The 27,856-nt window shown below is 46.5% G+C and overlaps 1 protein-coding gene across 2 annotated transcripts in view; it reads left to right on the top strand.

The window, feature by feature from the left end:
• The first annotated feature begins 21,456 nt into the window (after window positions 1-21,456).
• Window positions 21,457-27,856, top strand: part of dlec1 (DLEC1 cilia and flagella associated protein) — a 162,290-nt gene continuing 155,890 nt past the window's right edge. For both annotated transcript variants that reach the window (XM_067968317.1, XM_067968308.1), the window contains exons 1-2: window positions 21,457-21,568; window positions 24,319-24,437. In XM_067968317.1, the coding sequence (XP_067824418.1) occupies window positions 24,342-24,437 (96 nt within the window). In that variant the 5' untranslated portion in view covers window positions 21,457-21,568; window positions 24,319-24,341. The remainder of the gene's footprint in view (window positions 21,569-24,318; window positions 24,438-27,856) is intronic.

The following is a 27,856-nucleotide window of genomic DNA, read 5'->3' as shown; positions in this document are numbered from 1 at the left end:
CCACTGTGTAAGGCCATCCCACCTTGTATTGTACAACATGTATTAGAAGATATGTACTGTGTTTTGAGTTGTAATAATGGAATCGTATTTTGTACGATCAGCATTGTATTCTTTTGAATTGTAATTGTAATATCAACATTGAACTTTTTGTATCCTTAAATTTTATGAAGTAAAGTATATGTTGAAACTTAAAAAAAAGATGAACGTCTGAATTTCTGCTCCTGGTACACAGCCTTACCTTCAGGGTGCATGGATCAGGAAATCACGGGTGCTCTTCCCACAATTTTCCCATACATTAATGGACACGTTTCATGATATGCGCTCATGGTGGGTGAGGCTCTGTGCTGGGACCACGCATTCGGAAAATAGGCCTTTGAGTGTCAGCAGATTATTTCAATGTGTGAGGCATCAGCTTCAAGCTGGACTTTCTCACCTAACTTTCACACACTGGGGTAGATCTTGACTTTGTGGGATAGTGTAAGACGGGTGATAGCGAGTCAGCAGCCCGTTTTACATCTCTCCCCATTTTTATTTCCACTGAAGTCAACGGAGAGATATAAAATTAGCTGCCGACTCGCCAGCACCCGCATAAAGTCATGATCTACCCCATTTGTTCACAGGGGTCACTAGGTAGCAGTCAGGAATGGGGTGCTGGGTGATATTTTGTTTTCCCTCCCCAGCCCAAGGGCATTGAAGCAGCAAGTTGAAGCTAACCTGGCTAAGATCGGCTGTCAGCACAAATCAGGAATTGGAGCCAAGTCGTTCCTGGCTCAGTAGTGTACGGTTAAACATTGGGAAGACAGAAGCCATCGTCATTGACCCCTGGCACAAACCCCATACCCTCGCCACCGATTCCATCCCCTTCCCCGGTCACTGTCTCAGGTTGAACCAGACTGTTAGCAACCTCGGCATTTTATTTGTCACTGAGTTGAACGTCCAACCCCCATATCCTCTCCATGACAAAGACGACCTACCTCCACCTCCATAACATTGCCTGTCTCCATCCCTGCCTCAGCCCATCTGCTGCCAAAATCCTGATCCATGCCTTTGTCACCTCCAGGCTTGACGATTCCAATGCTCTCCTGAATGACCTCCCATCCTCCACTTTTCATAAACATCAGCTCATCCAAAACTGCTGTAGAGTTGATGGATGTTAATACTGGGGAATTGAACACTTTCTCATTCTAGGCCCTCAGTGACAACTCAAGAGCTTCCTAATCAAGTACAGCATAGCCAGATCTTAGAATTGCAGAGAATTAGAGAACTATCCAATTAGGCCCTTTCCCCAAAACCTTTAACATTTTTCCACATCCCTTTTAAAAGTTATTGTGGATTGTGCTTCCACCACTGTTTCTGCTCGGGCGTTCACTGTCATGTCTGCCCTCTGCGCAAAGCTTGCTCTACCTCGCCCAAACCTCAACAAAAGGTGCGTAACCTTCAACTGCAAGACACTTCCATTTCCCGCACCACTTATCCTCACGGCCTCTCTGACTCAGATTGCTAGTTTACTGCCAAATCTTTGGCAGAATTGTGCGTAGCGGCCTGACTTGTGCAAAACATTGGGAGGGCTGGACTCAGTCCTGACACTGCCACCTCGACTGTCCGTCCATCCTATCCAATCCCGTGGTCATCAGTGAGCGATGATCCAGTTCCAGGCCCAAGTGAGTTATCTGGCCTGTCCCCCAAACAGGAACATTAGCCCTCTCAACATTCTAGTAATTACAATAATCTATTTAGAGCATACCTAAAATTAAACTTCTAAACAATATTGGGGTCGATTCTAACTTGTTTCGCCAGGCGTTAATGGGTAACGGCCTCTAAATGGGGTCGGTAGCCTTACCCTCCCTCCATTAACCCCAACGATGCAGCCAGCGACATTTTGAAAGGGGCCTTTGATGCTCGCCTGTTTCAGGCGGTGGGTCCCTTTTAACGTGCAAATCAAGGTCCTCGGACCTCGATTGCCAATTTAGATTGGACCGTGCATGCATCAGTCCCACGGATGAAGAGTCAAAGAGGCTCAGCAAAGCGAGTTTGCAATTATTATTGTGGGGCCCGGAGGAGCAGCATTAAAAATAATCTGGGTTGCTGCCGCGAGTCAAGGGTACCTGTGCCAAACAAACAGGGTACGCCGAGATTTCAACAGGGACGGAGCAGCTCATTATGCTGAAAATGATCTCAAAATAGGACACTTGCTGCCAGTATAATTGAGGTGACATCATGAACTTTTCCCGGCCACCTTAGGACTAGCTGTGTGCCAGCCTGTCTCAGCTGGTAACAGTCTTGCCCCGGGTCAGAAAGTTGTATCAGTGTTTCATCTCATTATCTATGCTGACACTCCAGTGCAGTATTGAGGGAGTGCTGCATCATCGGAAGTGCTACACTCTAGATGGGATGTTAAACTGCGCTTCTGGTGGATATTAAGGTGCCGTGGCAGCAGGGACTTCTCTCACTGTCCTGGCTAACATTCCCCCCATTAACCATCACTACTTAAAAACCCAGATTAACTGGCCATTGATCTGATGGCGGTTTTCAGGACGTTGATGCCATGTTTACCTATATAATAAGTCACTGCACTCCAAAGGTATCTAATTGTGTGAAGTGCTTTGTGACGTTCAATGTTACAAGTTTAGGTTTCTGCCTTAGATACTGGTTTCCATTTATCTCTCAAGCAATACCTCTAAAACGGATAATTTGGTCTATCTCATTGCTGTGCACAAATTGACTGCTGTGTTGTCCTGCAGTGACTATATTTCAAAAGTAATTCGTTGGCTGCAAAAGCGCTTTGGGACATCCCGATGTTGTGAAAGGTGCCATATAAATGCAAGTTCTTTCTTTCTTCTTCATATTCTCTTGGTCACTCCTGAAAGTGGTCTGAGCATCTTACATTTAGGGGTCTACCTGTACTGCCCAATATCTATCTATATGATAATATATCCCAGGGGGTCTTACGGTGGTACCCCCTCGTGATCTGAACTGGATATTTATGTTTCACGTGTGTGCTCCTTCAATCTCGCAAAATGAAGACTAAGAAAACGCTTGAAGAGATGAGGTCGGATACGAATTGTTAAGCTGCTTTATTTCACAGTGAGTGAACATACAAAGCAACAATTATGTTCCGATTCAATCAGTACAACCTGTCTTTGCTTAATAATACAAGATAATGAAAACGCTATGCTCCCACACATCAATGGGCCATCAAGCTTAACTTAAAAAAAGTAATTGCAAAATACTTCCTGTATTCTAATCTTCTCCCAGCTTTTGCTGCGTCTAAGTGTCTTTGCAATATTCCATTTTACAAAAACCAGACTGACTGCCTCTGTCCCTGTGGGAGAAATTCAATCTTGTTTCGCCCATTTTTCAGCTGTAAAACGAGGGAGAAACTTACCAGAACCGACGTGCTTCCAAAATTCGGCAACGCCATTTTGGATCAGGCAATCCTTAGTTGCCCAGAATGCCCGCCTGAAACAGTTAGGCCCCTTGAATGTGGTAATCAGGAACCTCACGCCTGTTTTAGGACGCCGATGCCAAATTGGACAAAGCCCGAGCAAACCATGCACCGCTGGAGGCTGCCAAAGAGGAGGTAAGTTTTCCAATTTTGACCTACCTTAATGTGGAGCCAGGAGGAGAGGCATTGCTCCTCCTGGCTCCGCAGCAATACTACAGGTCACTGCCAGCACACACCCCTCCTGTTCACCTCCTCCCATCCTAGGACTTACCTGCAGGCTGACTCGGCGTCCGAGCTGTGGGGGAGGGGTCCACAATCGGGGATCGGCGATCATTGGGGTTCAGTGCAGGTAGGCTTGTTGGGCCTGGGGGAAGCACTCCTGCTCCTCCGGGCCCACAAGCTGTGCCTTTCTAGGCACGTACTTGTTAGTCTCGGGCCTTCTCACCTCCTATCACGAGGCATAAAACAGAAGGCCCGGGAATTCCTGCCCCCTGGGGTTGAAATTGGGAATTGGAGAAAAATGGAGGCCTGAAGCCTCCTTGATAGGTTTTAAGGCGCGACCCGCTTCCTGGTCGTGGGTTGGTCACACGTCCCAATTCTTCTTAGCTATAAAAACGATCCTTTCAAAGTCTTCCCTCCAAACAATGAGCCATCTAAATGGGATTTAGCCTTTTCTCTGACTCTGCACTTGCTTATAAACTGTTAAATCGCAAACGTCTTCCTCAATTTGACTCCCCCGCCCCCTTCCTGGCTCCGTTTTAAAATTGAGCCCCATGTTTGAATCCCTCCAATCAGATTTCCGCCCCTGCCACAGTACCGAAACAGCCCTTATCAAAGTCACAAATGCCATCCTATGTGACTGTGACCGTGGTAAATTATCTCTCCTCATCCTTCTTGACCTGTCTGCAGCCTTTGACACGGTTGACCACACTCCTCTTTACCCAGAGTGGTTAGGATGTGGAACTACAAGGAGTAGTTGAGGCAAATAGCATAGATGTCTTTAAGGGGAAACTAGATAAGCACATGAAGAAGGAAGGAATGTGATCTCATTGAAACATATAACGTTATGAGGGGGCTTGACAGGGTAGATGCTGAGAGATTGTTTCCCCTGGCTAGAAAGTGTAGAACTAGGAGGCACAGTCGCAGGATAAGGGGTCGGCCATTCAAGACTGAGGTGAGGGAGAATTCCTTCACGCAGAGGGTTGCGGATCTTTGGAATTCTCTACCCCAGAGGGCTGTGGATGCTGACTCAATGAATATATTCACGGCTGAGATCGATAGATTTTTGGACTCTAGGGGAATCAAGGGATACGGGGATCGGGCAGGAAAGTGGAGCTGAGGTTGAAGATCAGCCATGATCTGACTGAAAGGTGGAGCAGGCTCGAGGGGCCGTTTGGCCTACTCCTGCTCCTAATTCCTATGAATAGAAGGTTATGCTAATAGGGTTAGATGAAGTAAGGTGAAAGGAGGCTTGTGTGGAACATGAAAGAACGGCATAGACCTGCTGGGCCGAATGGCCTGTTTTTGTACTATAAATTCTATGTAGTTCCCTGCAGTGCTCACTGGTCGTGAAAAGCTTCTAGCGAACAGACGGACACCTCTTGGTCGTATTCCATGGTCACCTGGGCACATGCTAAAGACCTAAAAATTGGATAGGTCCTGCCTGCTGATCTTTCACATCCCGGATACGAGTACGGAATTCACCAAGCCCAGGAGCAGGCCACACAGGAGCTCCTCCTTTTGCTTGCTCCGCGCACATGCATGACCAATCGTAAACTGGTCCTTCGGATGAGATGGCCAACTGAGGCCCCGACTGCCCTCTCAGGTGGATGTAAAAGATCTCCCAACACTATTCAAATGTAAGGAATCTTACAACACCAGGTTATAGTCCAACAGTTTTATTTGAAAATCACAAGCTTTCGGAGGCTTTCTCCTTCGTCAGGTGAAGTGTGGGATTCCATGAAGGTTACCGCATATATAGTCAGAGAACAATGCCTGGTGATTACAGATAATCTTTCCAACTGCCCGTTGTCAAGGCAATCAAAGTGTTCAGACAGAGAGACATTACATACAGGACTACTGAATATACAAACGGTCAGAACCAAAGACAGAGAGAGAGAGAGAGAGAGAGAGAAACATCCGAAAGGAAGAGAGAGAGAATGACCCGTTGTATTAAAAACAGATAACTCTTTTTTCGCTGGTGGGGTTACGTGTAGCGTGACATGAACCCAAGATCCCGGTTGAGGCCATCCTCATGGGTGCGGAACTTGGCTATCAATTTCTGCTCGACGATTTTGCGTTGTCGTGTGTCTCGAAGGCTGCCTTGGAGAACGCTTACCCGAAGATCGGTGGCTGAATGTCCTTGACTGCTGAAGTGTTCCCCGACTGGGAGGGAACCCTCCTGTCTGGCGATTGTTGCACGGTGTCCGTTCATCCGTTGTCGCAGTGTCTGCATGGTCTCGCCAATGTACCATGCTCCGGGGCATCCTTTCCTGCAACGTATGAGGTAGACAACGTTGGCCGAGTCACAGGAGTATGAACCATGTACCTGGTGGGTGGTGTCCTCCCGTGTGATGGTGGTATCTGTGTCAATGATCTGGCTTGTCTTGCAGAGGTTGCCGTGGCAGGGTTGTGTGGTGTCATGGACGCTGTTCTCCTGAAAGCTGGGTAATTTGCTGCGAACGATGGTCTGTTTGAGGTTGGGTGGCTGTTTGAAGGCGAGTAGTGGAGGCGTGGGGATGGCCTTAGCGATCTTGGGTTCATGTCACGCTACACGTAACCCCACCAGCGAAAAAAGAGTTATCTGTTTTTAATACAACGGGTCATTCTCTCTCTTTCTATTCCTTTCGGATGTTTCTCTCTCTCTCTCTCTCTCTGTCTTTTGTTCTGACCGTTTGTATATTCAGTAGTCCTGTATGTAATGTCTCTCTGTCTGAACACTTTGATTGCCTTGACAACGGGCAGTTGGAAAGATTATCTGTAATCACCAAGCATTGTTCTCTGACTATATATGTGGTAACCTTCATGGAATCCCACACTTCACCTGACGTAGGAGAAAGCCTCCGAAAGCTTGTGATTTTCAAATAAAACTGTTGGACTATAACCTAGTGTTGTAAGATTCCTTACATTTGTCCACCCCAGTCCATCACCGGCATCTCCACATCATGAACACTATTCAAAGAAGAGGAGGGCATTCTCCCCAGTGTTCTGGCCGATATTTATTCCTCGACCAACACTAAAAACAAATGATCTGCTCATTTATTTAATTGCTGTTTGTGGGACCTTGCTGTGGGCAAATTGGCTACCATCTTTCCTACATTACGTCAGTAACTACATTTCAAAAGTACTTCATTGGCTGTAAGTGCCTTCGGACATTTTCCTACATTAAAGGTGATACATAAATGCAAGTTATTGTTGGAAAGTGCTTTGGGACATCCTGAAGTCGTGAAAGGTGCTACATAAATGCAAGTCTTTACTCTCTTTAAATATTGTCAAAGAATGTTTGTGTATATTTGCCTTTGGGATGTGGGTGACACTGGCAAGGCTGTGTTTGTGGCTATCCCTGGTTGCCCGGAGAAGGTGGTGGTCATTGCATTCCTGTAAGGAGCAGCCCCTTCAAATAAGTGAACAGGGGGTGCAACCTCTACCACTGCAGATATATGTGAGAAAGTTGGTAACAGACTCCACCATACTATCCACCATGTTTTGAAAGCTCCCTGGCAGACAGCCCAATGCATTTAGCAATTGCTGGTGCACAGAAATCATCTTTCTTTTAAAGGCTGGGCCCCTGAAGTCTTCATATTCCCCCTTCAGCAGCGCTAGATCATGAGCTGACCCTCAGTGTAGCTCTGTCATCGGCCTTCCTTGCCACCTCCACCTACTCCTTTGTGTTTAGCGAATTCCCCCTCCCCCCCAACTCAAGTACAGTCCCCTCAAACTCACTATCTAAGTCACGTGGGATGCTGATTTCTGTGCAGGTGCTTGGCAAGAGAAGAGTGAGTGACAGTGCACTGTCATCAAGTTTATCATAGAATCATTGAATCATAGAAATTTACGGCACAGAAGGAGGGCATTCAGCCCTTCTAGTCTGTGCCAGCCAAAAAAGAGCTATCCAGCCTAATCCCACTTTCCAGCACTTGGTCCATAACCTTGAAGGTTACGGCACTTCAAGTGCATATCCAAGTACTTTTTAAATGTGATGAGGGTTTCAGTCTCTACCACCCTTTCAGGCAGTGAGTTCCAGACCCCCACCACCCTTGGGGTGAAAAAATTTCTCCTCAACTCCCCTCTAATCCTTCTACCAATTACTTTAAATCTATGCCCCCTGGTTATTGACCTCTCTGCTAAGGGAAATAGGTCCTTCCTATCCTCTCTATGTAGGCCCCTCATAATTTTATACACCTCAATTAAATCTCCCCTCAGCCTCCTTTGTTCCAAAGAAAACAACCCCAGCCCATCCAATCTTTCCTCATAGCTAAAATTCTCCAGTCCTGGCAACATCCTCGTAAATCTCCTCTGTAACCTCTCTAGTGCAATCGCATCTTTCCTGTAATGTGAAGACCAGAACTGTGCGTAGTACTCAAGCTGTGGCCTAACTAGTGTTTTATACAGTTCTAGCATAACCTCCCTGCTCTTATATTCTATGCCTCTGCTAATAAAGGAAAGTATCCCGTATGCCTTTTTAACCACCTTATCTATCTGTCCTGCTACCTTCAGGGATCTGTGGAAATGCACTCCAAGGTCCCTCTGATCTTCTACATTTCTCAGTATCCTCCCATTTATTGTGTATTCCCTTGCCTTGTTTGCCCTCCCTAAATGAATTACCTCACACTTATCCTCATCAGTCTGTCCGACTGTGGCAACTGAGTTGTCCGGTTGATGTAGAAAAAGAGGTGGGGGACAAGAGTTAAGGTGTAGTTGCGAAAGCGGGTACAATGCACCATCAGGTTATCACGCTCAGTGCGTGACTGTGGATGTGTGGCTGATAGTGTTAAGTAGAAAGAGGCAAGGAAGGGAAGATGCCAAACACCCTGCTGTGCCAGGCCTAGAGCCTTGCTGTCTCCGGTGAAAGTGAAGTGGATGGCAGTCTCTTTCATAGATGTCAGTGTTTGCAGAGTGGCAAACTCCTCCTGTGTTGGTTGTTTTCCTTGTGTTGTATGCCAGCTTCACCCACAAGAAGAGTGGAAGTGGATTAATATCTGCCCTGGGCAAGGGTTTTAAACATATATGAAAGACCTTACCATCGTGTGCATGACAGGAAGAAGCAGCAAGTGTGGCCAAGAGGGAGAAGTAGTTGTGAGGGTAATAGCGGCTTTTTTAAGGTATAAGTGCACAGGAAAATTCCCAGTTGACTTATGGATAGCTTTGGCAAGTGAGGAAGGAAGGGGAGGATTGATAGTGCTGAGGCAAAGGGAGGATCCTTGATGGGCTGAGCATAAAGTATGAGAGATTTGAAGGGGAATCTTACTTTGACACTCCCGGTGAGATCATTACATTTCTTTTGGCACTGCAGCCAGCTCCAAAATGGCCGCTGCAAAACTCAAGCTGCTTTGTTTATTTTGCCATTACTCATGCTCTAAAATATGCATACCAAAGCAAGGATCAACTGACCTCGCCTAAACCAATCAAACACTTATCTCGTTACAGGATACTACACACCTTCCCCTTAATTAAATAAAACACAGAGTGTCAGTCTTTTCTCATAACTGCTTTTCAGGACACGATAAGCTCAGACTCACTTAACCTTGAGCAAGTCTTGGGTTTTATCCCCAATAACTTATGCTAATACTGCCTCCGGGGCTGGGTGGCGCAGTCAGTTAGCCCATTGTTCTTTCTTGGATGCAAGTTCATGTCTAGCCCACAGTAATTAGATGAAAATTTCCTCACCGATTGTACATACCAACCCATCAGCCTTTTAAGCCGATAGTTCTTCACACCTTGTAGTCAGGTTGTCAGCACTTCACAAGACAAATCAACGTTTCTCAATGGGATTGGTCAATTGCCGGGCACAACTGAAGACCGTTAAAACCAATTTCTCTTCTACTGTTCGCTGTGGAAGAATTTGATGCAAAAAGTCCTGAGATGAGCTGATGGTTTCCGCGCGTCATCGTTCCGGGTGATTTATTTTGTGTTCGTCCCCAAAGAAGCTGCACGTAACAAACAATCTGCTAAAATGCAGCTTTTAAAAAAGGTTAATTTTCCACGGAGGAACTTTCTGGGGTATGCCCAGCTGCTGCCTCCTTTGAAGGTTCACTTCTTCAATACAGGTTGCAGCTGCTTTTCTGAGAAATGAATGTTAGATGGGTGCCACAGGAAATTGGTGAATGAGCGTGGCGAGAGCTGGCAAAACATGTGAATGGCATCAGTATTTTTATACTTACCCACAAAATATCCCACTCTTACTTCTCTCCCCCGGTGGTCGTCTCCTCTCCCCTGCCCACATTCTGTTCTTCCTCCTCTTCTGAGGCCTACATGTGCCGGATGGTCTCAGTGCAGCCCAATGCGATCGGTCAGTGCAAAGGGCACTGGGATCCTGTGCCTATACCATGTGCAAGGCTCATTAGGGCCATAAAAGGTATTTAAGTTGGGTGGGGGGGGGGGGTGGTTTCCATTCATCGACTGCCCATTCCCAGCAGATGCTGAAGGGGAGGCCTAGTTTGTGCCTGGGTGGCCCTTACTTCCCCTGCCTACCTGTATCCTGTTCTGCAATTCAGCCTCAAGAAACCCAAGGGCTTTACCACCACTGTCCTGTAGTTCTTCCGCTGGAAAAAAAACATACTGCACCCCACGGACAGCGTAGCAGCCCTTTACTGGCTGCTGATGTCCAAACATTTCGGACCCCTCGCCCCTGATTCGTATGCTTATGGGCCTGAAGCACCAGAAAGGTATTTAAAATGAGGCGATTTCATGCGAGGGTCGGCTCATTTACGTGCAGTGCACGGAGCGCCTCGGGAACGGCGGCCCCCCCTCCACAGCCCTATTGCTGTTGTGGGACCGAGCAGCCAAGGGGGGCTTCACTTTGCAGCTGGCTGCTCGCATCTGAAATGGGAACGCTAGATGCCAACGTAGAGCCTGGAATGGGAAAGTGTTCCATTTCCCTGCATTGGTGCAGGATGGTGTGCGAGTGCTAAATGCTGAGACCAAGTTCGCTGATTGAAACACTGAGCAGATTACCATGTCACAATAAAAATTTATTGCAATTTTATAGCACTTTCACAATAAGAACCTGCATTTATATCGCACCTTTTATGACCTCAAGACATCCCAAAGCACTTCACAGCTAATGAAGTATTTTGAAGTGTAGTCACTGTTGTAATGGAGGGAAACACAGCAGCTAATTTGTGCACAGCAAGGTCCCCAAAAACAGCAATGAGATAATGACCAGATCATCTGTTTTTTGTGGTATTGATTGAGGGATAAATATTGGCCAGCCTACCAGGAGAGATCCCCCGACTCGTCCTTGACTAGTGCCATGGGATCTTTTACATCCAACTGAGAAGGTAGGCGGGGTCTCGGTTTAACCTCTCATCTGAAAGACAGTGCACCACTCCCTCAGTATTACAGTGAAGTGTGAGCCTGAATCACGTGCTCAAGTCTCTGGAGCGGGGGCTTGAACACATGACCTTCTGACACACAGGAGAGCATGCTACCACTCAGCCAAGGTTAACAACTGATGCACAGCATTCATTAGGATGACCCTATCTATTTTTCACCGCTGTTTTGGGATGTTCAACCTTGATGTTAAGAATTGGACTGTAAAGGTATGGAATTTAGTTGTTGCATTAAAAAAAATAAGACACACACAATTGATGGAGCCTGTGTCCCTCTCCAGATGTGGACTGCAGAAAAGGTGGCTATCTTGGTTTTATTTTCCACAAAGCTTAGATCGTTCCTACAATGTCCTGCATTGTTTTTGAATGTCACAGAGCTATGAAGGACTTCAGTTACATGGATAGACTGGAGAAGCTGGGGTTGTTCTCCTTAGAGCAGAGAAGGTTGAGAGGAGATTTGATAGAGGTATTCGAAATCATGAAGGGTTTAGACAGAGTAGATAAAGAGAAATTGTTCCCATTGGTGGAAAGGTCAAGAACGAGAGGACATAGATTTGAGGTGATTGGCAAAAGAACAAAAGGCGACGTGAGGAAAAACTTTTTTACACAGTGAGTGGTTATGATCTGGAATGCACTGCCTGAGGAGGTGCTGGAGGCAGATTCAATTGTGGCTTTCAAAAGGGAATAGGACAAGTACTTGAAGGGACAAAATTTGCAGGGCTACAGGGAAAGGGCGAGTGGGACTAGCTGGATTGCTCTTGAACAGGCTCGACGGGCCTAATGGCCTCCTTCTGTGCTGTAACCATTCTATGGTTCTATGAAGATTAGTGTGGGATTAATAGAACAACTGCAAGCATTCCAGTAACCCACCGCTCAAGACCCCAAACACTCCTTCCAGGTGAAACAGCGATTTACTTGTACCTCTTTCAATTTAGTATATGTATTCGGTGCTGACAATGCGGTCTCCTCTACACTGGGGAGACCAAACGCAGATTGGGTGATCGCTTTGCTGAACACCTCCGCTCTGTCCGCAAGCGTGACCCTGACCTGCCGGTCGCTTGCCATTTTAATTCCCCTTCCCACTCGTACTCTGACCTCTGTGTCCTCGGCCTCCTACACTGTTCCAATGAAGCTCAACATAAGCTCGAGGAACAGCACCTCATCTTTCGATTAGGCACTTTACAATCTTCCGGACTCAACATTGATTTCAATAACTTTAGATCATAACCACTGCTCCCATTTTTTCAGACAGCAGGTGCTGGTAATGGTTCTGCTGTTGCTATTTACAGCTCCTCTAGACCCATCTTTTGTTTCTTTATTTGTCCCATTACCACCCTCCTTTTCTTGCTCCATAATCCCTTTTGTCATTTAATCACTCTTGCCCTCCACCCTATCAGAGACCTTCCCTTTTGTTCTTTCCTCCCCTCCCCTTCCTCCCTCACCACCCCCCACCCCGCTTTCCCTGGCTCTGTATTTGCTCAAAAACTTTAACTCTTTTAACATCTTCCCGTTCTGATGAAAGGTCATCGACCTGAAACGTTAACTCTGTTTCTATCTCCACAGATGCTGCCTGACCTGCTGAGTATTTCCAGCATTTCCTGTTTTTATTCCAGTATAAAGCGGCTGGATTAGGATATGCAGGTAATCTTGACTTTGAACTCCCAGTAAATGAACTGGAAGATACTTAAAGCTCACAGGAACTATTTTTTATGATCCTCTCTTGGCTGTTTAAAGGATAAAGAGACTACATTCTTTTGTTTCTACGTCTGTAACAAAGTAAGTTATATTGGAACAGGAGAATATGAATCAAGGACCAGGAAAAGCATTTCCATATAAACGGCATTATCATAAGAACATAAGAACATAAGAACATAAGAAATTGGAGCAGGAGTAGGCCAATCGGCCCCTCGAGCCTGCTCCGCCATTCAATAAGATCATGGCTGATCTGATCCCAACCACAAATCTAAAGAACACAAGAAGTCGGAGCAGGACCCGGCCACATAGCCCCTGGGCCCTCTCTGCCACCCACAGGGCATTGACCGATCCGAACTCAGCTTCATGTCCAATTTCCTGCCCGCTCCCCATAACCCCTAATTCCCTTTACTTCTAGGAAACTGTCTATTTCTGTTTTAAATTTATCTAATGATGTAGCTTCCACAGCTTCCTGGGGCAGCAAATTCCACAGACCTACCACCCTCTGAGTGAAGAAGTTTCTCCTCATCTCAGTTTTGAAAGAGCAGCCCCTTATTCTAAGATTATGCCCCCTAGTTCTAGTTTCACCCATCTTTGGGAACATCCTTACTGCATCCACCCGATCAAGACCCTTCACAATCTTATATGTTTCAATAAGATCGCCTCTCATTCTTCTGAACTCCAATGAGTAGAGTCCCAATCTACTCAACCTCTCCTCATATGTCCGCCCCCTCATCCCCGGGATTAACCGAGTGAACCTTCTTTGTACTGCCTCGAGAGCAAGTATGTCTTTTCTTAAGTATGGAGACCAAAACTGTATGCAGTATTCCAGGTGCGGTCTCACCAATACCTTATATAACTGCAGCAATACCTCCTTGTTTTTATATTCTATCCCCCTAGCAATAAAAGCCAACATTCCGTTGGCTTTCTTGATCACCTGCTGCACCTGCATACCAACTTTTTGATTTTCTTGCACTAGGACCCCCAGATCCCTTTGTACTGCAGTACTTTCCAGTCTCTCGCCATTAAGAAAATAACTTGCTCTCTGATTTTTCCTGCCAAAGTGCATAACCTCCCTTTTTCCAATATTATATTGCATCTGCCAAATCTCCGCCCACTCACCCAGCCTGTCTATATCCCCTTGCAGGTTTTTTATGTCCTCCTCACTCTCTACTTTCCCTCCCATCTTTGTATCATCTGCAAATTTTGATATGTTGCACTCGGTCCCCTCCTCCAAATCGTTAATATAGATTGTAAAGAGTTGGGGACCCAGCACCGACCCCTGTGGAACACCACTGGTTACTGGTTGCCAGTCCGAAAATGAACCATTTATCCCAACTCTCTGCTTCCTGTTTGATAACCAATCCTCCACCCATGCCAGAATATTACCCCCAATCCCGTGATTTTTTATCTTAAGTAATAATCTTTTATGTGGCACCTTGTCGAATGCCTTCTGGAAGTCTAAATACACTACGTCCACTGGTTCCCCTTTATCCACCCTATACGTTATATCCTCGAAGAACTCAAGCAAATTTGTCAGACATGACTTCCCCTTCATAAAGCCATGCTGACTTTGTCCTATTAAATTATGCTTATCTAAATGTTCCGTTACTGTCTCCTTAATAATAGACTCCAAAATTTTACCCACCACAGATGTTAAGCTAACTGGCCTATAATTTCCAGCCTTCTGCCTACTACCCTTTTTAAATAACGGTGTTACATTAGCAGTTTTCCAATCTGCCGGGACCTCTCCTGAGTCCAGGGAATTTTGGAAAACTATCACCAAAGCATCCACAATCCCTACTGCCACTTCCCTCAAGACCCTAGGATGGAAGCCATCAGGTCCAGGGGATTTATCCGCCTTGAGTCCCATTATTTTACTGAGTACCATCTCTTGAGTGATTTTAATCGTATTTAGCTCCTCCCCCCCGAGAGTCCCCTGTTTGTCCAGTGTTGGGATATTCTTAGTGTCCTCTACTGTAAAGACTGAAACAAAATATTTGTTCAGCATTTTTGCCATCTCCATGTTTCCCACCATTAATTTCCCGGTCTCATCCTCTAAGGGACCTATGTTTGCCTTAGCCACCCTTTTTCTTTTTATATAACTATAGAAACTCTTGCTATCTGTTTTTATATTTTTTGCTAATTTCTTTTCATAATCTAACTTCCCTTTCTTAATCAATCCTTTAGTTACTTTTTGCTGTCTTTTGAAGAATTCCCAATCTTCTATCCTCCCACTAAGTTTGGCTACCTTATATGTCCTTGTTTTTAGTCGGATACTATCCTTGATTTCTTTACTTAGCCACGGGTGGCTGTCATTTCTTTTACACCCTTTTTTCCTCAGTGGAATATATTTATTTTGAAAGTTGTAAAATAACTCCCTAAATGAACACCACTGCTCATGTACCGTCTTACCGTCTTACCCTTTAATCTATTTTCCCAGTCCACTTTAATCAATTCCGCTCTCATACCATCATAGTCTCCTTTATTCAAGCTCAGTACGCTTGTTTGAGAATCAACCTTCTCACCCTCTAATTGGATATGGAATTCAACCATGTTGTGGTCGCTCGTTCCAAGGGGATCCTTAACTAGGACATTATCATGCCAAGGAAAGCCATTATTTTGCCTCCAAAAATGCCTAAAATCCAACAATGGCCAGGGGCTTTGCCTCCTGGACCCCCCCACTGGGGGTCAGTCCCAGGATACAACTAGGACCTTCAAGCAGAGCCCCCCACGCCCCCATCCCTACCGCAAGTTTTAGAGAGGCTATCTGAACTATTTTAATACTTGGCGGTTGACATCTATGCACTTTGTGTCAATACAGGGAGGGACGGGGTGGGGGATTATGGGAATACTTGTGTGGCACAGGGTGTGGCCACCAATGGGATTTGAAATGATTTTTCAGCTCTGTAACGATTTAGACCTGCACCAACTTATATTGTTAGATAGATAGTATATTTTCCGAAACCCCTTCGCACGGAGTGCGGATCAGGGAATCGCGGGCTCACTGCCTCTGATTTACCATCAATTGAAGTGACTCAGAAAAGTTTGCCTATCGCTTAAGCACAACTGAAGTTCAAGATAAAGAGACAAAACTAAAACCAAATTTTAAAACACTTTTCAGTAAGAGGTTCTTGGTGTCAAGTCTAATTCATTTGAACCAATTTATTTTGGTATTTTATATGTTTCCATTCTAGAATTACATACAAAATTATAGCAGGGAAACAGGCCATTCGGACCAACTGGTCTATGCTGGTGTTTATGCTCCACACGAGCGTCCTTCCATCTCTCATTATCTAACCTTCTCAGCATATCCTTCTATTCCTTTCTCCCCTCATGTGTTTATCTAGCTTCCCCTTAAATGCATCTATGCCATTCACCTCAACTACTCCTTGCAGTAGCAAGTTCCACATTCTAACCACTCTCTGAGTAAAGAGGTTTCTCCTGAATGCCTAATTGGATTTATTAGTGACTATCTCATATTTATGACCCCTAGTTTTGGTCTCCCCCTCAAGTGGAAACATCTTCCCTACATCTAACCTATCAAACCCCTTCATAATTTTAAAGACCTCTATCAGGTCACCCCTCAGTCTTCTCTTTTCTAGAGAAAAGAGCCCCAGCCTGTTCAGTCTTTCCTGATAGTTATAAAGTCTCAGTTCTGGTAGCATCCTTGTAAATCTTTTTTGCACCTTCTCCAGTGCATCTATGTCCCTTCTGTAACACTGCTCCCTATTCCTAACACTTCCTCCATGTTGCCAGTTCCTTTCACCATACTGGGGCACTGTACTCTGTAACTGAGTAACACAGGGCAAGACTGGTTGCTCAGAGTGTCTTGGGGTCAGCCCCCCATTTTGTATTTGCCAGTTTCTGGACTGCACAGTTGCTGGAGTTCACTTCCTTTTGCGGCTTTTTAATGTGCTCCTTTAATATCAGCGTTAAGCCTAATGTAACCAACAACCACAACTTTCATTTATATAGTGCCTTTAACGTAGTAAACCGTCCCAAGGCGCATCACAGGAGTGATTATCAAACAAAATTTGACACCGAGCTACATAAGGAGATATTAGGACAGGTGACCAAAAGCTTGGTGAAAGAGGTAGGTTTTAAGGAGCTTCTTAAAAGGAGGAGAGAGAGGCGGAGAGGTTTAGGGAAGGAATTCCAGAGCATAGGACCTAAGGAGCTGAAGGCATGGCTGCCAATGGTGGAGCAATTAAAATCGGGGATGCGCAAGAGGCAGGAATTGGAGGAGCACAGAGATCGCGGATGGTTGTAGGGCTGGAGGAGGTTACAGAGATAGGGAGGGGCAAGGCCATGGAGGGATTTAAAAACAAGGATAAGAACTTTAAAATCGGGGTGTTCCCAGATGGGGAGCCAATGTAGGTCAGCGAGGACAGGGGTGATGGGAAAATTGGATGTGGTGTAACAGTGCGGGGGCAGGAAGAGAAGCCATTGCAGGTGATTCTCTGGCTATGACTGGATAGATAAGAATGGAACCAGGTGAGCGCAGTCCCACCCAGCTGGACACCGGAGGAGAGGTGTTGGAGGAGGATGGTGTGGTCAACCATGTCAAAGGCTGCAGACAGTTCGAGAAGGATGAGGAGGGATAGTTTACCACAGTCACAGTCACATAGGATGTCATTTGTGACTTTGATAAGGGCTGTTTCAGTACTGTGGCAGGGGCGGAAATCTGATTGGAGGGATTCAAACATGGGGCTCATTTTTAAAACGGAGCTGGGAAGGGGGCGGGGGGGGTCAATTTGAGGTCGAGAAACCCTTTAGTTTTTTTTTGTCGGTTTCCTGTCCGACTGACTGGCTGAAAGACAGGCTGGCAGTCGGACGGGAGACCAGCCAGGGAGAGGACGTGTTCAGGTAAGCCTGCAGGTTAGTCTTTGTTTGCATGGATGGGGGGGGGGGGGGGTGCGCACAGGTGGGCAAGGGGCATGGGTGGGCAAGGGGCATGGGTGGGCACGGGGTCATGAGTCATGGAGGATGGGACCGGGGTTCAGTCGCGGGGTGGGGGGGGGGGGCGGGATTGGGGATCATCGCGGGGGTCCGTGATCGTTGATGGGGAGGATCGGGGTCGGGGGATAGGGGTTGGGGTCAGAGGATCGGGGTCGGTATCGGGGTCAGAGGGTCGGGGTCAGGGGTCCGCGATCGGAGGGAGGGGCGCCGTTATCGGGGGTGGGGGGGGTCGGTGTAGGTAGGCTTGTTGGGCCTGGGCGAAACACTCCTGCTCTTCCGGGCCCACAAGCTGTGCCTCTCTAGGCACTTACCTGTTTGTCTCGGGCCTTCTCGCCTCCTTTCACGAAGCGTAAAACAGAAGGCCCGGGAATCCCGGACCCCCGGGGTTGAAATCGGGAATTAGTGAAAAATGGAGGCCTGAAGCCTCCTTGAAAGGTTTTAAGGCCCGACCTAACTCCTGGGAGTAGGTTGGCCGCCCGCCCCTCGTCCCGCCCCCATGAAAACAGAAATTGGTGGGTTGGAGGCAGGTTGGGACGCGGGTCTGAAATGGTGGCAATTTTCAATGCCTCCCTGCCCCAACCCACCCATTTTTTACGTTGAAAATCAATCATGGAATTGCGGGAAAGATGGGCATGGATTTGGGAGGCGACAACATGTTCAAGGGCTTTGGGGAGGAAAGGGAGGTTGGAGATGGTGGTTTGCAAGGACAGAGGGGTCAAGAATGTTTTTTTGAGGAGGAGGGTGGTGATGGCAGATTTGAAGAGGAGGGGGATAGTACCTGAGGAGAGGGAACCATTAACAATATCAGCCAGCATGGGGGCCAGGAAGGGAAGTTGGGTGGTCAGCAGTTTGGTGGGAATAGGGTTGAGGGGGCAGGAGGTAGGTCTCAGGGTCAAGATAAGCTTGAAGAGGGCATGAAGGGAGATAAAAGAAAGACTTGCATTTATTTAGTGCTTTTCACGACCTCAGAACGTCCCAAAGTGCTTTACAGCCAATGAAGTATAGTCACTGTTGCAATATAGGAAACGCAGCAGTCAATCTGCGCACAGCAAGCTCCCACAAACAGCAATTTGCTAATGACCAGATAATCGTTTTTTAGTGATGTTGGTTGAGGGATAAATATTGGCCAGGACACTGGGGATAACTTCACTGCTCTTGTTCGAAATAATGCGATGGGATCTTTTACGTCCACCTGAGAGGGTAGACGGGGCCTCGGTTTAAGGTCTCATCCGAAAGACGATACCTACCAACAATGCAGCACTCCCTCAGTACTGCAATGGAGTACCAGCCTAGATTTTGTGCTCAAGTCTCTGGAATGGGACTTTGAACCCACGACCTTCTGACTCAGAGGCGAGAGTGCTACCACTGAGCCACAGCTGATGGAGAAACATGCACGTTCAGGGCTAGGGCAGGGGGGAACCTTAGGGGAGGTGTTGGTGGGCTAGGGGAAGGGAGGGAAGCGGCAGAGGCAGCCGAACGGATGGGCTCAATTTTAGTGACAAAGAATTCCATGAGCTCCTCGCACTTGTTTTTGGAGGTGAGGGTGGAGAAGGCTGGGGAGAGGATTTTAAGAAGACAGTTTGTAATGGAGAAGAGAAGCCGGGGGTTATCTTTGCATTCCAGGATGATCCTGGAATAGTGAGCAGTTTTGACAGAGGAGAACAGGACCCGATAGTGCTTTATGTAGTCCAGCCAGATCTGGTGATGAATGGCTAAACTAGTTATCCGCCATAAACGTTCAAGTCTGTGTCCCTTGGACTTAGGGGAGCGGAGTTGAGGGCCACACCAGGGGGAGTGAACGAGGTGAGACAGAGTAATGGTTTTAATGGGAACAAGGGCACCAAAGGTGGAGGTGAGGGTGTGACTGAGCAGATCGGTAGCTGCAGAAATGTAGTGGTGAAGGCTAGACAGTTGGGAATTTGAAAGTGCAGTTGTAAGTGACTTGGGGGAAAGATTTTTCCAGGGGCGAACACAGAAGGAAGTGGGGTTGGGAGGGGGATGGGGGATGTGGGTGGAGAGCGTTACAAGGAAGTGGTCAGAGTAACCCCATGGTATACTCATAGTGTTCGAGGATTGTACTTTCCCACCTTATCTCGGGTTTTTGCTTGGCCTGCCGGTGTTTCAAGTGGAAGGCATACACTTGAGTCTTGCAAGGATTGGCATTCAGTGAACATGTACGATAGTATTCTCATAATACACTCAGGTAGTCAGTTGGGGTGTGCTAAAAGTACTCAAATCTTTACAATTGGGTGGTGATGCAGAAATTATATGCATAGATGAATCTGCGCACGTGAGGACATTCTGATTGGTCATTTGGGTGGGTATTAAACAGGAGGGGTGCCTTGAGGGCATTCCATTGAGTTCGCCACTGACTTTTCTGACCATCCTTCTCAACAAAAAATATGGTTCTTTCAGAACAGCTCCCTCCAGGCATTGACCTTAAACAAAAGCACTGGTGTACCCTAGGTCGAGCGGGAGCTGGGCTGGCAAAGACTGGTGACAATATGACCAGTTGAAGCTGAGAAACGACCCCAGATGTACAAACACTTGAACACTACATGATGCAGTACCTTCTGTCAACAACCTATACTCAGGTGTCAGCTGTGGCTCGGTGGGTCGCACACTCACCTCTGAGTTACACTGTTGTGGGTTCAAGCCCCACTCTAGAAACTTAAACATAAAATCCAGGCTGATACTCCAGTGCAATACTGAGGGAGTGCTGCGCTCTTGGAGGAGCTGCCTTTTGGCTGAGACATTAAAACCGTAAATGCCTGACTGCCCTCTCAGGTGGATGTAGAAGAGCAGGGTAATTCTTCCTAGTGTCCTGGCCAATATTTATCCCTCAACCAACACAGATTATCTGGTCATTATCACACTGCTGTTTGTGGGAGCTTACTGTGTGCAAATTGGCTGCTGTGTTTCCTACATTACAACAGTGACTACACTGCAAAAAAGTGACTGTAAAGTGCTTTGGGACATCCTGAAGTTGTGAAAGGTGCCAGTCTTTCTTTCTTCATTCCTAGGGTTATCAACTCTGATTGAATGTATCCCTGGAGGTTACATCGCATGTCCAACTGCCCTGCTCCCGCCATTGGTCACCCAACGTGTCCATACTCACGACACACCACCTTCCCATCCCAATTGGAAAGCGTAAAGACTCTTCATTACCCAATTGGATGTTTCTTAACTGTCAGTCAAACAGCCTTTTCCCCCATTTCCAATATTTTTATAACTAATAAACAGAAGTGTTCAAAGAAAATTTTAAAACTCCATTTTTAAAAATCTGCTATGATTTTTCTCTAGGGAATTGTGCTGGAGATTAATTTTCAATTCCGGGAGACTCCAGGCCAATCCTGGAGGGTTGGCAACCCAGTGTACCCCAGAGGAAGGTCTCTATTTAAATGACAACATCAGATCTTGGCTGGTGGTTTTACAGGCAAGCTATGATGATAACTCGCTCCCACATCTAGAATCCGAGGTATGGTATTTATGACCGGCAATTTTAACACGCTAACAGGCAATCCCTTTAAGCAGGTGAGGAAAGTCGCCGTTTGACCCGGAATCGCTCCGTCACTACGGTCATGGCCTCAGGGATAACATCGCACACGGTAATCAGAAGCTGCGGTTCAGCTTGACACACGGCTCACATTTTAAAAAAAAAATTGATAAATACTCACCGTGATCTGCACGCCTCACTTTTCCTTCAGAGAGCGGCCGGGATCGGCGCCCGCCCGGGCTCTCCTTTCCCAAGATGGCGTCCGTCGCGCTCTCGTTGCCCTGGCAACCCCGCTTTCAAAACAGACAAGATGGCGCTGCCGGGGTACCAGTGAGGGTTTCCCCCAAAGATTGACTGACTGACTGACTGAGAGCGCCCGAACCCGCGGGGAGTCTCTCTCACCATTCACACTCTGCGAGCGCTGTGCGTACTTTGTAAACTCTTTTATGGAGGTTTTTGGGTGGGGGTGGGGGGAGGGCAAGGGCCATCACTGTACGGATCTGGGCATCGAGCACCGTGTCCACCGTTAATAGATGTGGAGATGCCGGTGATGGACTGGGGTTGACAATTGTAAACAATTTCACAACACCAAGTTATAGTTCAACAAATTTATTTTAAATTCCACAAGCTTTCGGAGGCTTCCTCCTTCCTCAGGTGAACAGGTGTGGAAATTTCCACATTCACCTGAGGAAGGAGGAAGCCTCAGAAAGCTTGTGGAATTTAAAATAAATTTGTTGGACTATAACTTGGTGTTGTGAAATTGTTTACAACAACCACCGTTAATAGAAGCATAGTTAATAGTTGGAACGTTTTACTAATGGTTAAAAAGCTAATGACAGAATTGTAATAACTTTTAAATAACCAGTGCATACTGTTTATTTTAATAACTTCAATATCCAATGCATGCATTTTTTTCTTACCGACGGGCTATTTATAATAGTTAAAATATTTTAATAACTTTAATATCTAACTCGTTGATCTCCCTGGCTTTGCCCATGGGAGTCAAGACCAGGTGAATTGAGATTAGAGGACGGGGCGGGGGGGATAGTTAGACCATGACACCTTGATGTAATTCTGTCCTCCCTTTGAAGTCACACATTGTGTTCTCATTTTTATATTTCCATGATAAATTCCTATGTCCATATTTATAATGGAAACTGTCTATGTAAACTTGTTGTGCAGTCATTACCCCCTCCTATTGGCAGTGACAGTGCAGTGCCTCCGCTGTGGGGTGGGGTGGGATGGGTTGTGTTATTATAGCAAGACAAGTTTACATAGGCAGTTTTCATTACAAATATGTACATGAGAATTTACCATGGAAAAAGGTGATAGGAAGTGGGTGCAGGTGTATAGCTTTTAACATATTATTCAATGATCTGTAGTTTTGCAGGTGAAGAGTCAAGACCAAATGTAAATTTCAGGTGAAGTGGGGTTTGAGGCTGGGGGTTGGATAATTAGACCAGGGTGCACTGCTGTAACTCAGTGCCCATTTTAAATTCATATGTTATGACCTTATTTTTATATTTTTTTAATGGCAACCTTTATAATGAAAAGTACCTATATAAACATGTCATTGTAATTACAATCTTCTGCCATTGATGGGTGGGGGGGGGAGGGAGAGCAGAAGAATAGGTGTAGTGGAGAGGAGGGATGGAGCAGGAGACGAGGGGGTGGGAGAGGAGGATTTGCCGGGGGAGAAAATAGTGTTGTGGGGAGACGAGCTGGTAGGGAGAGGCAGGACATGAAGGGGCAGAGGAGGTGGGTGGAGCAGGAGAGAAGGGGGCTCTGAGGAGAGGAGGAGGTTGGGCTGAGGTAAAAGGGAGGGGAAGGGGGAGAGGTAAGAGGAGAGTGGGGAAAGGGGCTGCGAGGAAAATGGAGGGTGGGGGTTCAGAGGGGAGGGAAGTGGAGTGGAGTGGAGTGAAGGGGGGAGAGGTGGAGAGTGTGGGATTGGAGGGTGGAAGGCTACAGAAAGGAGAAAGGGGCAGAGTGAAGATGGGGAGGGGAGAAGGAGTGTCAGGTGGAGAAGGAATAGGTGTGAGGAGGGAGAGAATGGATGAGGGTGACGAGAGGAGGAGGGGGGGGAGGGGATAGAGGGGAGGGGGAGGGCAGGGAAGTTGTGCTCACCGATGGACTTTCAATGTCTTTTATTTCATCCAGTTCATAGTTCTAATTGAACCTAATTGAATTTTTTGAGGAAGTAACTAAAGTAGTAGACAGGGGAATGTCTATGGATGTAGTTGATCTGAACTTCCAGAAGGCATTGGGAACATAGGAACAGGAGTAGGCCATTCAGCCCCTCGTGCCTGCTCCGCCATTTGATAAGATCGTGGCTGATCTGTGATCTAACTCCATATACCTGTCTTTGGCCCATATCCCTTAATACCTTTGGTTGCCAAAAAGCTATCTATCTCACATTTAAATTTAGCAATTGAGCTAGAATCAGTTGCCATTTCCGGAAGAGAGTTCCAAACTTCTTCCACCCTTTGTGTGTAGAAATGTTTTCTAATCTCGCTCCTGAAAGGTCTGGCTCTAATTTTTAGACTGTGTCCCCTACTCCTAGAATCCCCAACCAGCGGAAATAGTTTCTCTCTATCCACCCTATGGGCTATGGGGAAAGAGCAGGCGAGTGGGACTAATTGGATAGTTCTTCCAGAGAGCCGGCACAGGCACGATGGGCTCCTTCTGTGCTGTATGATTCTAGTGTGGTAAAAAGCCAGTTAATCTATTTTTGATGGTGTCACTTGAAGGTAGAATGTTGGTCAGGAAGACCTGTTGCTTCAAAATATTGCCGTGGGGTCATAAACTAAGCTGACCATCGAATAACCCAGACAAACTGACTGTTTAATAGCCAAAACAAACTGACCATTTAATAACCGAGACAAGCCGATGATTTAATCACTGAGGCACACTATTTAGTAACCTAGACAAACTAGCAACTAGGTAAACGAGCCAAACCAACTACTTCGTGCGTAAGGAAAACTGAATAGTCAATAATCAAGATAAACTGACTCCTTAATCTTATATTACAACAGTGACTACATTTCAACAAGTACTTTGTTGGCTGTAAAGCACTTTGGGATGTCCTAAGATCATGAAAGGCGCTGGATAAATGTACGATTTTCTTTCTTTCCTTTTCGTCTTTAATAACCGAGACAAATGTTTTATTTTGTCAGGTCCCCGACTGAATATTTGTGAAATGAACACAAGCAAGCCCAAGAAGAAGAACCACCCCTCTTCACTGGGAAAAAATAGCACTTCACCGCTACAAAAATCAGATTCAGTAATAACAAAGGTAAAATGGCACCAGGCATTAATCCAACAGCCTCTGACGTTTATACAAAATATGACAGGTATATCTATATAATTTTTCCGTAACTAGTTGATCTCCTGCGGAATTGCTCATGATGTGTCGGGGTGGGGAAATTATGCACGTTTCCACTGCAAGAATTTTGAAAGAGGTTTGTAATAGATCTCCTCTGAAACAGTGCACTGTTTTTTAGTTGGTTCCTGGAAAATAAATAAATTGTGTTTTCCTTACCTACTGCAATAGATTAGTAAATAAATTTGTTCCCCTAACTGATACACCTGTAACATATCAAAAATCTAACGTCTGCATACATTTCCTGGCTGCACAGCCTTCCTTCCAGTTATCACGTTTTTTTGACATAGGTTTGACTTCCTCCATTATATATGCTCACGTAAACTTGTCACACGGTAATTACACCTTAAGAAAGAAGAAAGAACTTGCATTTATGTAACATCTTTTACGACCTCTGGACGTCTCAAAACGCTTTGCAGCCTCATGCGGCAGAATACCCAGCCTCTGACCTGCTCTAGTAGAAAAGACATTTATGTGAACATAAGAACATAAGAAATAGGAGCAGGAGTAGGCCATACAGCCCCTCGAGCCTGCTCCGCCATTCAATAAGATCACAGCTGATCTTCAACCTCAACTCCTCTTTCCCGCCCGATCCCCATTCCCTTGATTCCCCTAGAGTCCAAAAATCTATCCATCTCAGTCTTGAATATACTCAACGACTGAGCATCCACAGCCCTCTGGGGTAGAGAATTCCAAAGATTCACAACCCTCTGAGTGAAGAAATTCCTCCTCATCTCAGTCTTAAATGGCCGACCCCTTATCCTGAGACTATGCCTCCTAGTTTTGGACTCTCTAGCCAGCGAAAACAACCGCTCAGCATCTACCCTGTCAAACCCCCTTAGAATCTCATATGTTTCAATGAGATCACCTCTCGTTCATCTAAACTCCAGAGAGTATAGGCCCATTCTACTCGATCTCTCCTCAAAGGACAACCCTCTCATCCCAGGAATCAATCTTGTGAACCTTCGTTGCACCCCCTTTAAGGCAAGTATATCCGTCGTTAGATAAGGAGACCTAAACCGTACTCAGTACTCCAGGTGAGGTCTCATCAAAGCTCTGTACAATTGTAGTAAGACTTCCTCACTCTTGTACTCCAATCCCTTTGCAATAAAGGCCAACATGCCATTTACCTTCCAAATTGCTTGCTGTACCTCAGAATCATAGAAATTTACAGCACAGAAGGAGGCCATTCAACCGATCGTGTCTGTGCCAGCCGAAAATGAGCTATCCAGCCTAATCCCACTTTCCAGCTCTTAGTCCGTAGCCTTGTAGGTTATGGCACTTCAAGTGCATATCCAGGTACTTTTTAAATGCGATGAGGGTTTCTGCCTCTCCCACCCTTTCAGGCAATGAGTTCCAGACTCCCACCACCCTCTGGGTGAAAAAATTTCTCAACTCCTCTCTAATCCTTCTACCAATCACTTTAAATCTATGCCCCCTGATTATTGACCTCTCTGCTAAGGGTAATAGGTCCTTCCTACCCACTGTATCTAGGCCCTTCGTAATTTTATACATCTCAATTAACATCTCCATCCTCAATGATGGCGGAGTCCAGCATGTGAGTGCAAAAGACAAGGCTGAAGCGTTTGCAACCATCTTCAGCCAGAAGTGCCGAGTGGATGATCCATCTCTGCCTCCTCCCGAACTCCCCACCATCAAAGAAGCCAGTCTTCAGCCAATTCGATTCACTCCACGTGATATCAAGAAACGGCTGAGTGCACTGGATACAGCAAAGGCTATGGGCCCCGACAACATCCCAGCTGTAGTGCTGAAGACTTGTGCTCCAGAACCAGCTGCCCCTCTAGCCAAGCTGTTCCAGTACAGCTACAACACTGGCATCTACCCGACAATGTGGAAAATTGCCCAGGTATGTCCTGTCCACAAAAAGCAGGACAAATCCAATCCGGTCAATTACCGCCCTATCAGTCTACTCTCAATCATCAGCAAAGTGATGGAAGGTGTCGTCGACAGTGCTATCAAGCGGCACTTACTCACCAATAACCTGCTCACCGATGCTCAGTTTGGGTTCCGCCAGGACCACATGGCTCCAGACCTCATTACAGCCTTGGTCCAAACATGGACAAAAGGGCTGAATTCCAGAGGTGAGGTGAGAGTGACTGCCCTTGACATCAAGGCAGCATTTGACTGAGTGTGGCACCAAGGAGCCCTAGTAAAATTGAAGTCAATGGGAATCAGGGGGAAAACTCTCCAGTGGCTGGAGTCATACCTAGCACAAAGGAAGATGGTAGTGGTTGTTGGAGGCCAATCATCTCAGCCCCTGGGCATTGCTGCAGGAGTTCCTCAGGGCAGTGTCCTAGGCCCAACCATCTTCAGCTGCTTCATCAATGACCTTTCCTCGATCATAAGGTCAGAAATGGGGATGTTCGCTGATGATTGCACAGTGTTCAGTTCCATTCGCAACCCCTCAAATAATGAAACAGTCTGAGCCCGCATGCAGCAAGACCTGGACAACATCCAGGCTTGGGCTCATAAGTGGCAAGTAACATTCGCGCCAGATAAGTGCCAGGCAATGACCATCTCCAACAAGAGAGAGTCTAACCACCTTCCCTTGACATTCAACGGCATTACCATCGCCGAATCCCCCACCATCAAGATCCTGGGGGTTACCATTGACCAGAAACCTAACTGGACCAGCCATATAAATACTGTGGCTATGAGAGCAGGTCAGAGGCTGAGTATTCTGCGGCGAGTGACTCACCTCCTGACTCCCCAAAGCCTTTCCACCATCTACAAGGCACAAGTCAGGAGTGTGATGGAATACTCTCCACTTGCTTGGATGAGTGCAGCTCCAACAACACTCAAGAAGCTCGACACCATCCAAGGTAAAGCAGCCCGTTTGATTGGCACCCCATCCACTACCGTAAACATTCACTCCCTTCACCACCGGCGCACAGTGGCTGCAGTGTGTGCCATCCACAGGATGCATTGCAGCAACTCACCAAGGCTTCTTCGACAGCACCTCCCAAACCCGCAACCTCTACCACCGAGAAGGACAAGAGCAGCAGGCACATGGGAACAACACCACCTGCACATTCCTCTCCAAGTCACACACCATCCCGACTTGAAAATATATCACTGTTCCTTCATCGTCACTGGGTCAAAATCCTGGAACTCCCTTCCTAACAGCACAGTGGGAGAACCGTCACCACACGGACTGCAGCGGTTCAAGAAGGAGGCTCACCACCACTTTCTCAAGGGCAATTAGGGATGGACAATAAATGCCGGCCTCGCCAGCGACGCCCACATCCCATGAACGAATTTTAAAAAAATTAAATCTCCCTTCAGCCTTCTTTGGTCCAACTGCGGCTAAC

The sequence above is a fragment of the Heptranchias perlo genome, chromosome 2 (genome assembly GCF_035084215.1).
Source record: "Heptranchias perlo isolate sHepPer1 chromosome 2, sHepPer1.hap1, whole genome shotgun sequence".
NCBI classification, from domain to species: domain Eukaryota; kingdom Metazoa; phylum Chordata; class Chondrichthyes; order Hexanchiformes; family Hexanchidae; genus Heptranchias; species Heptranchias perlo.
The sequence above is the reverse complement of the archived record's forward strand: the minus strand, read 5'-3'. Positions and strand labels throughout refer to the sequence as shown.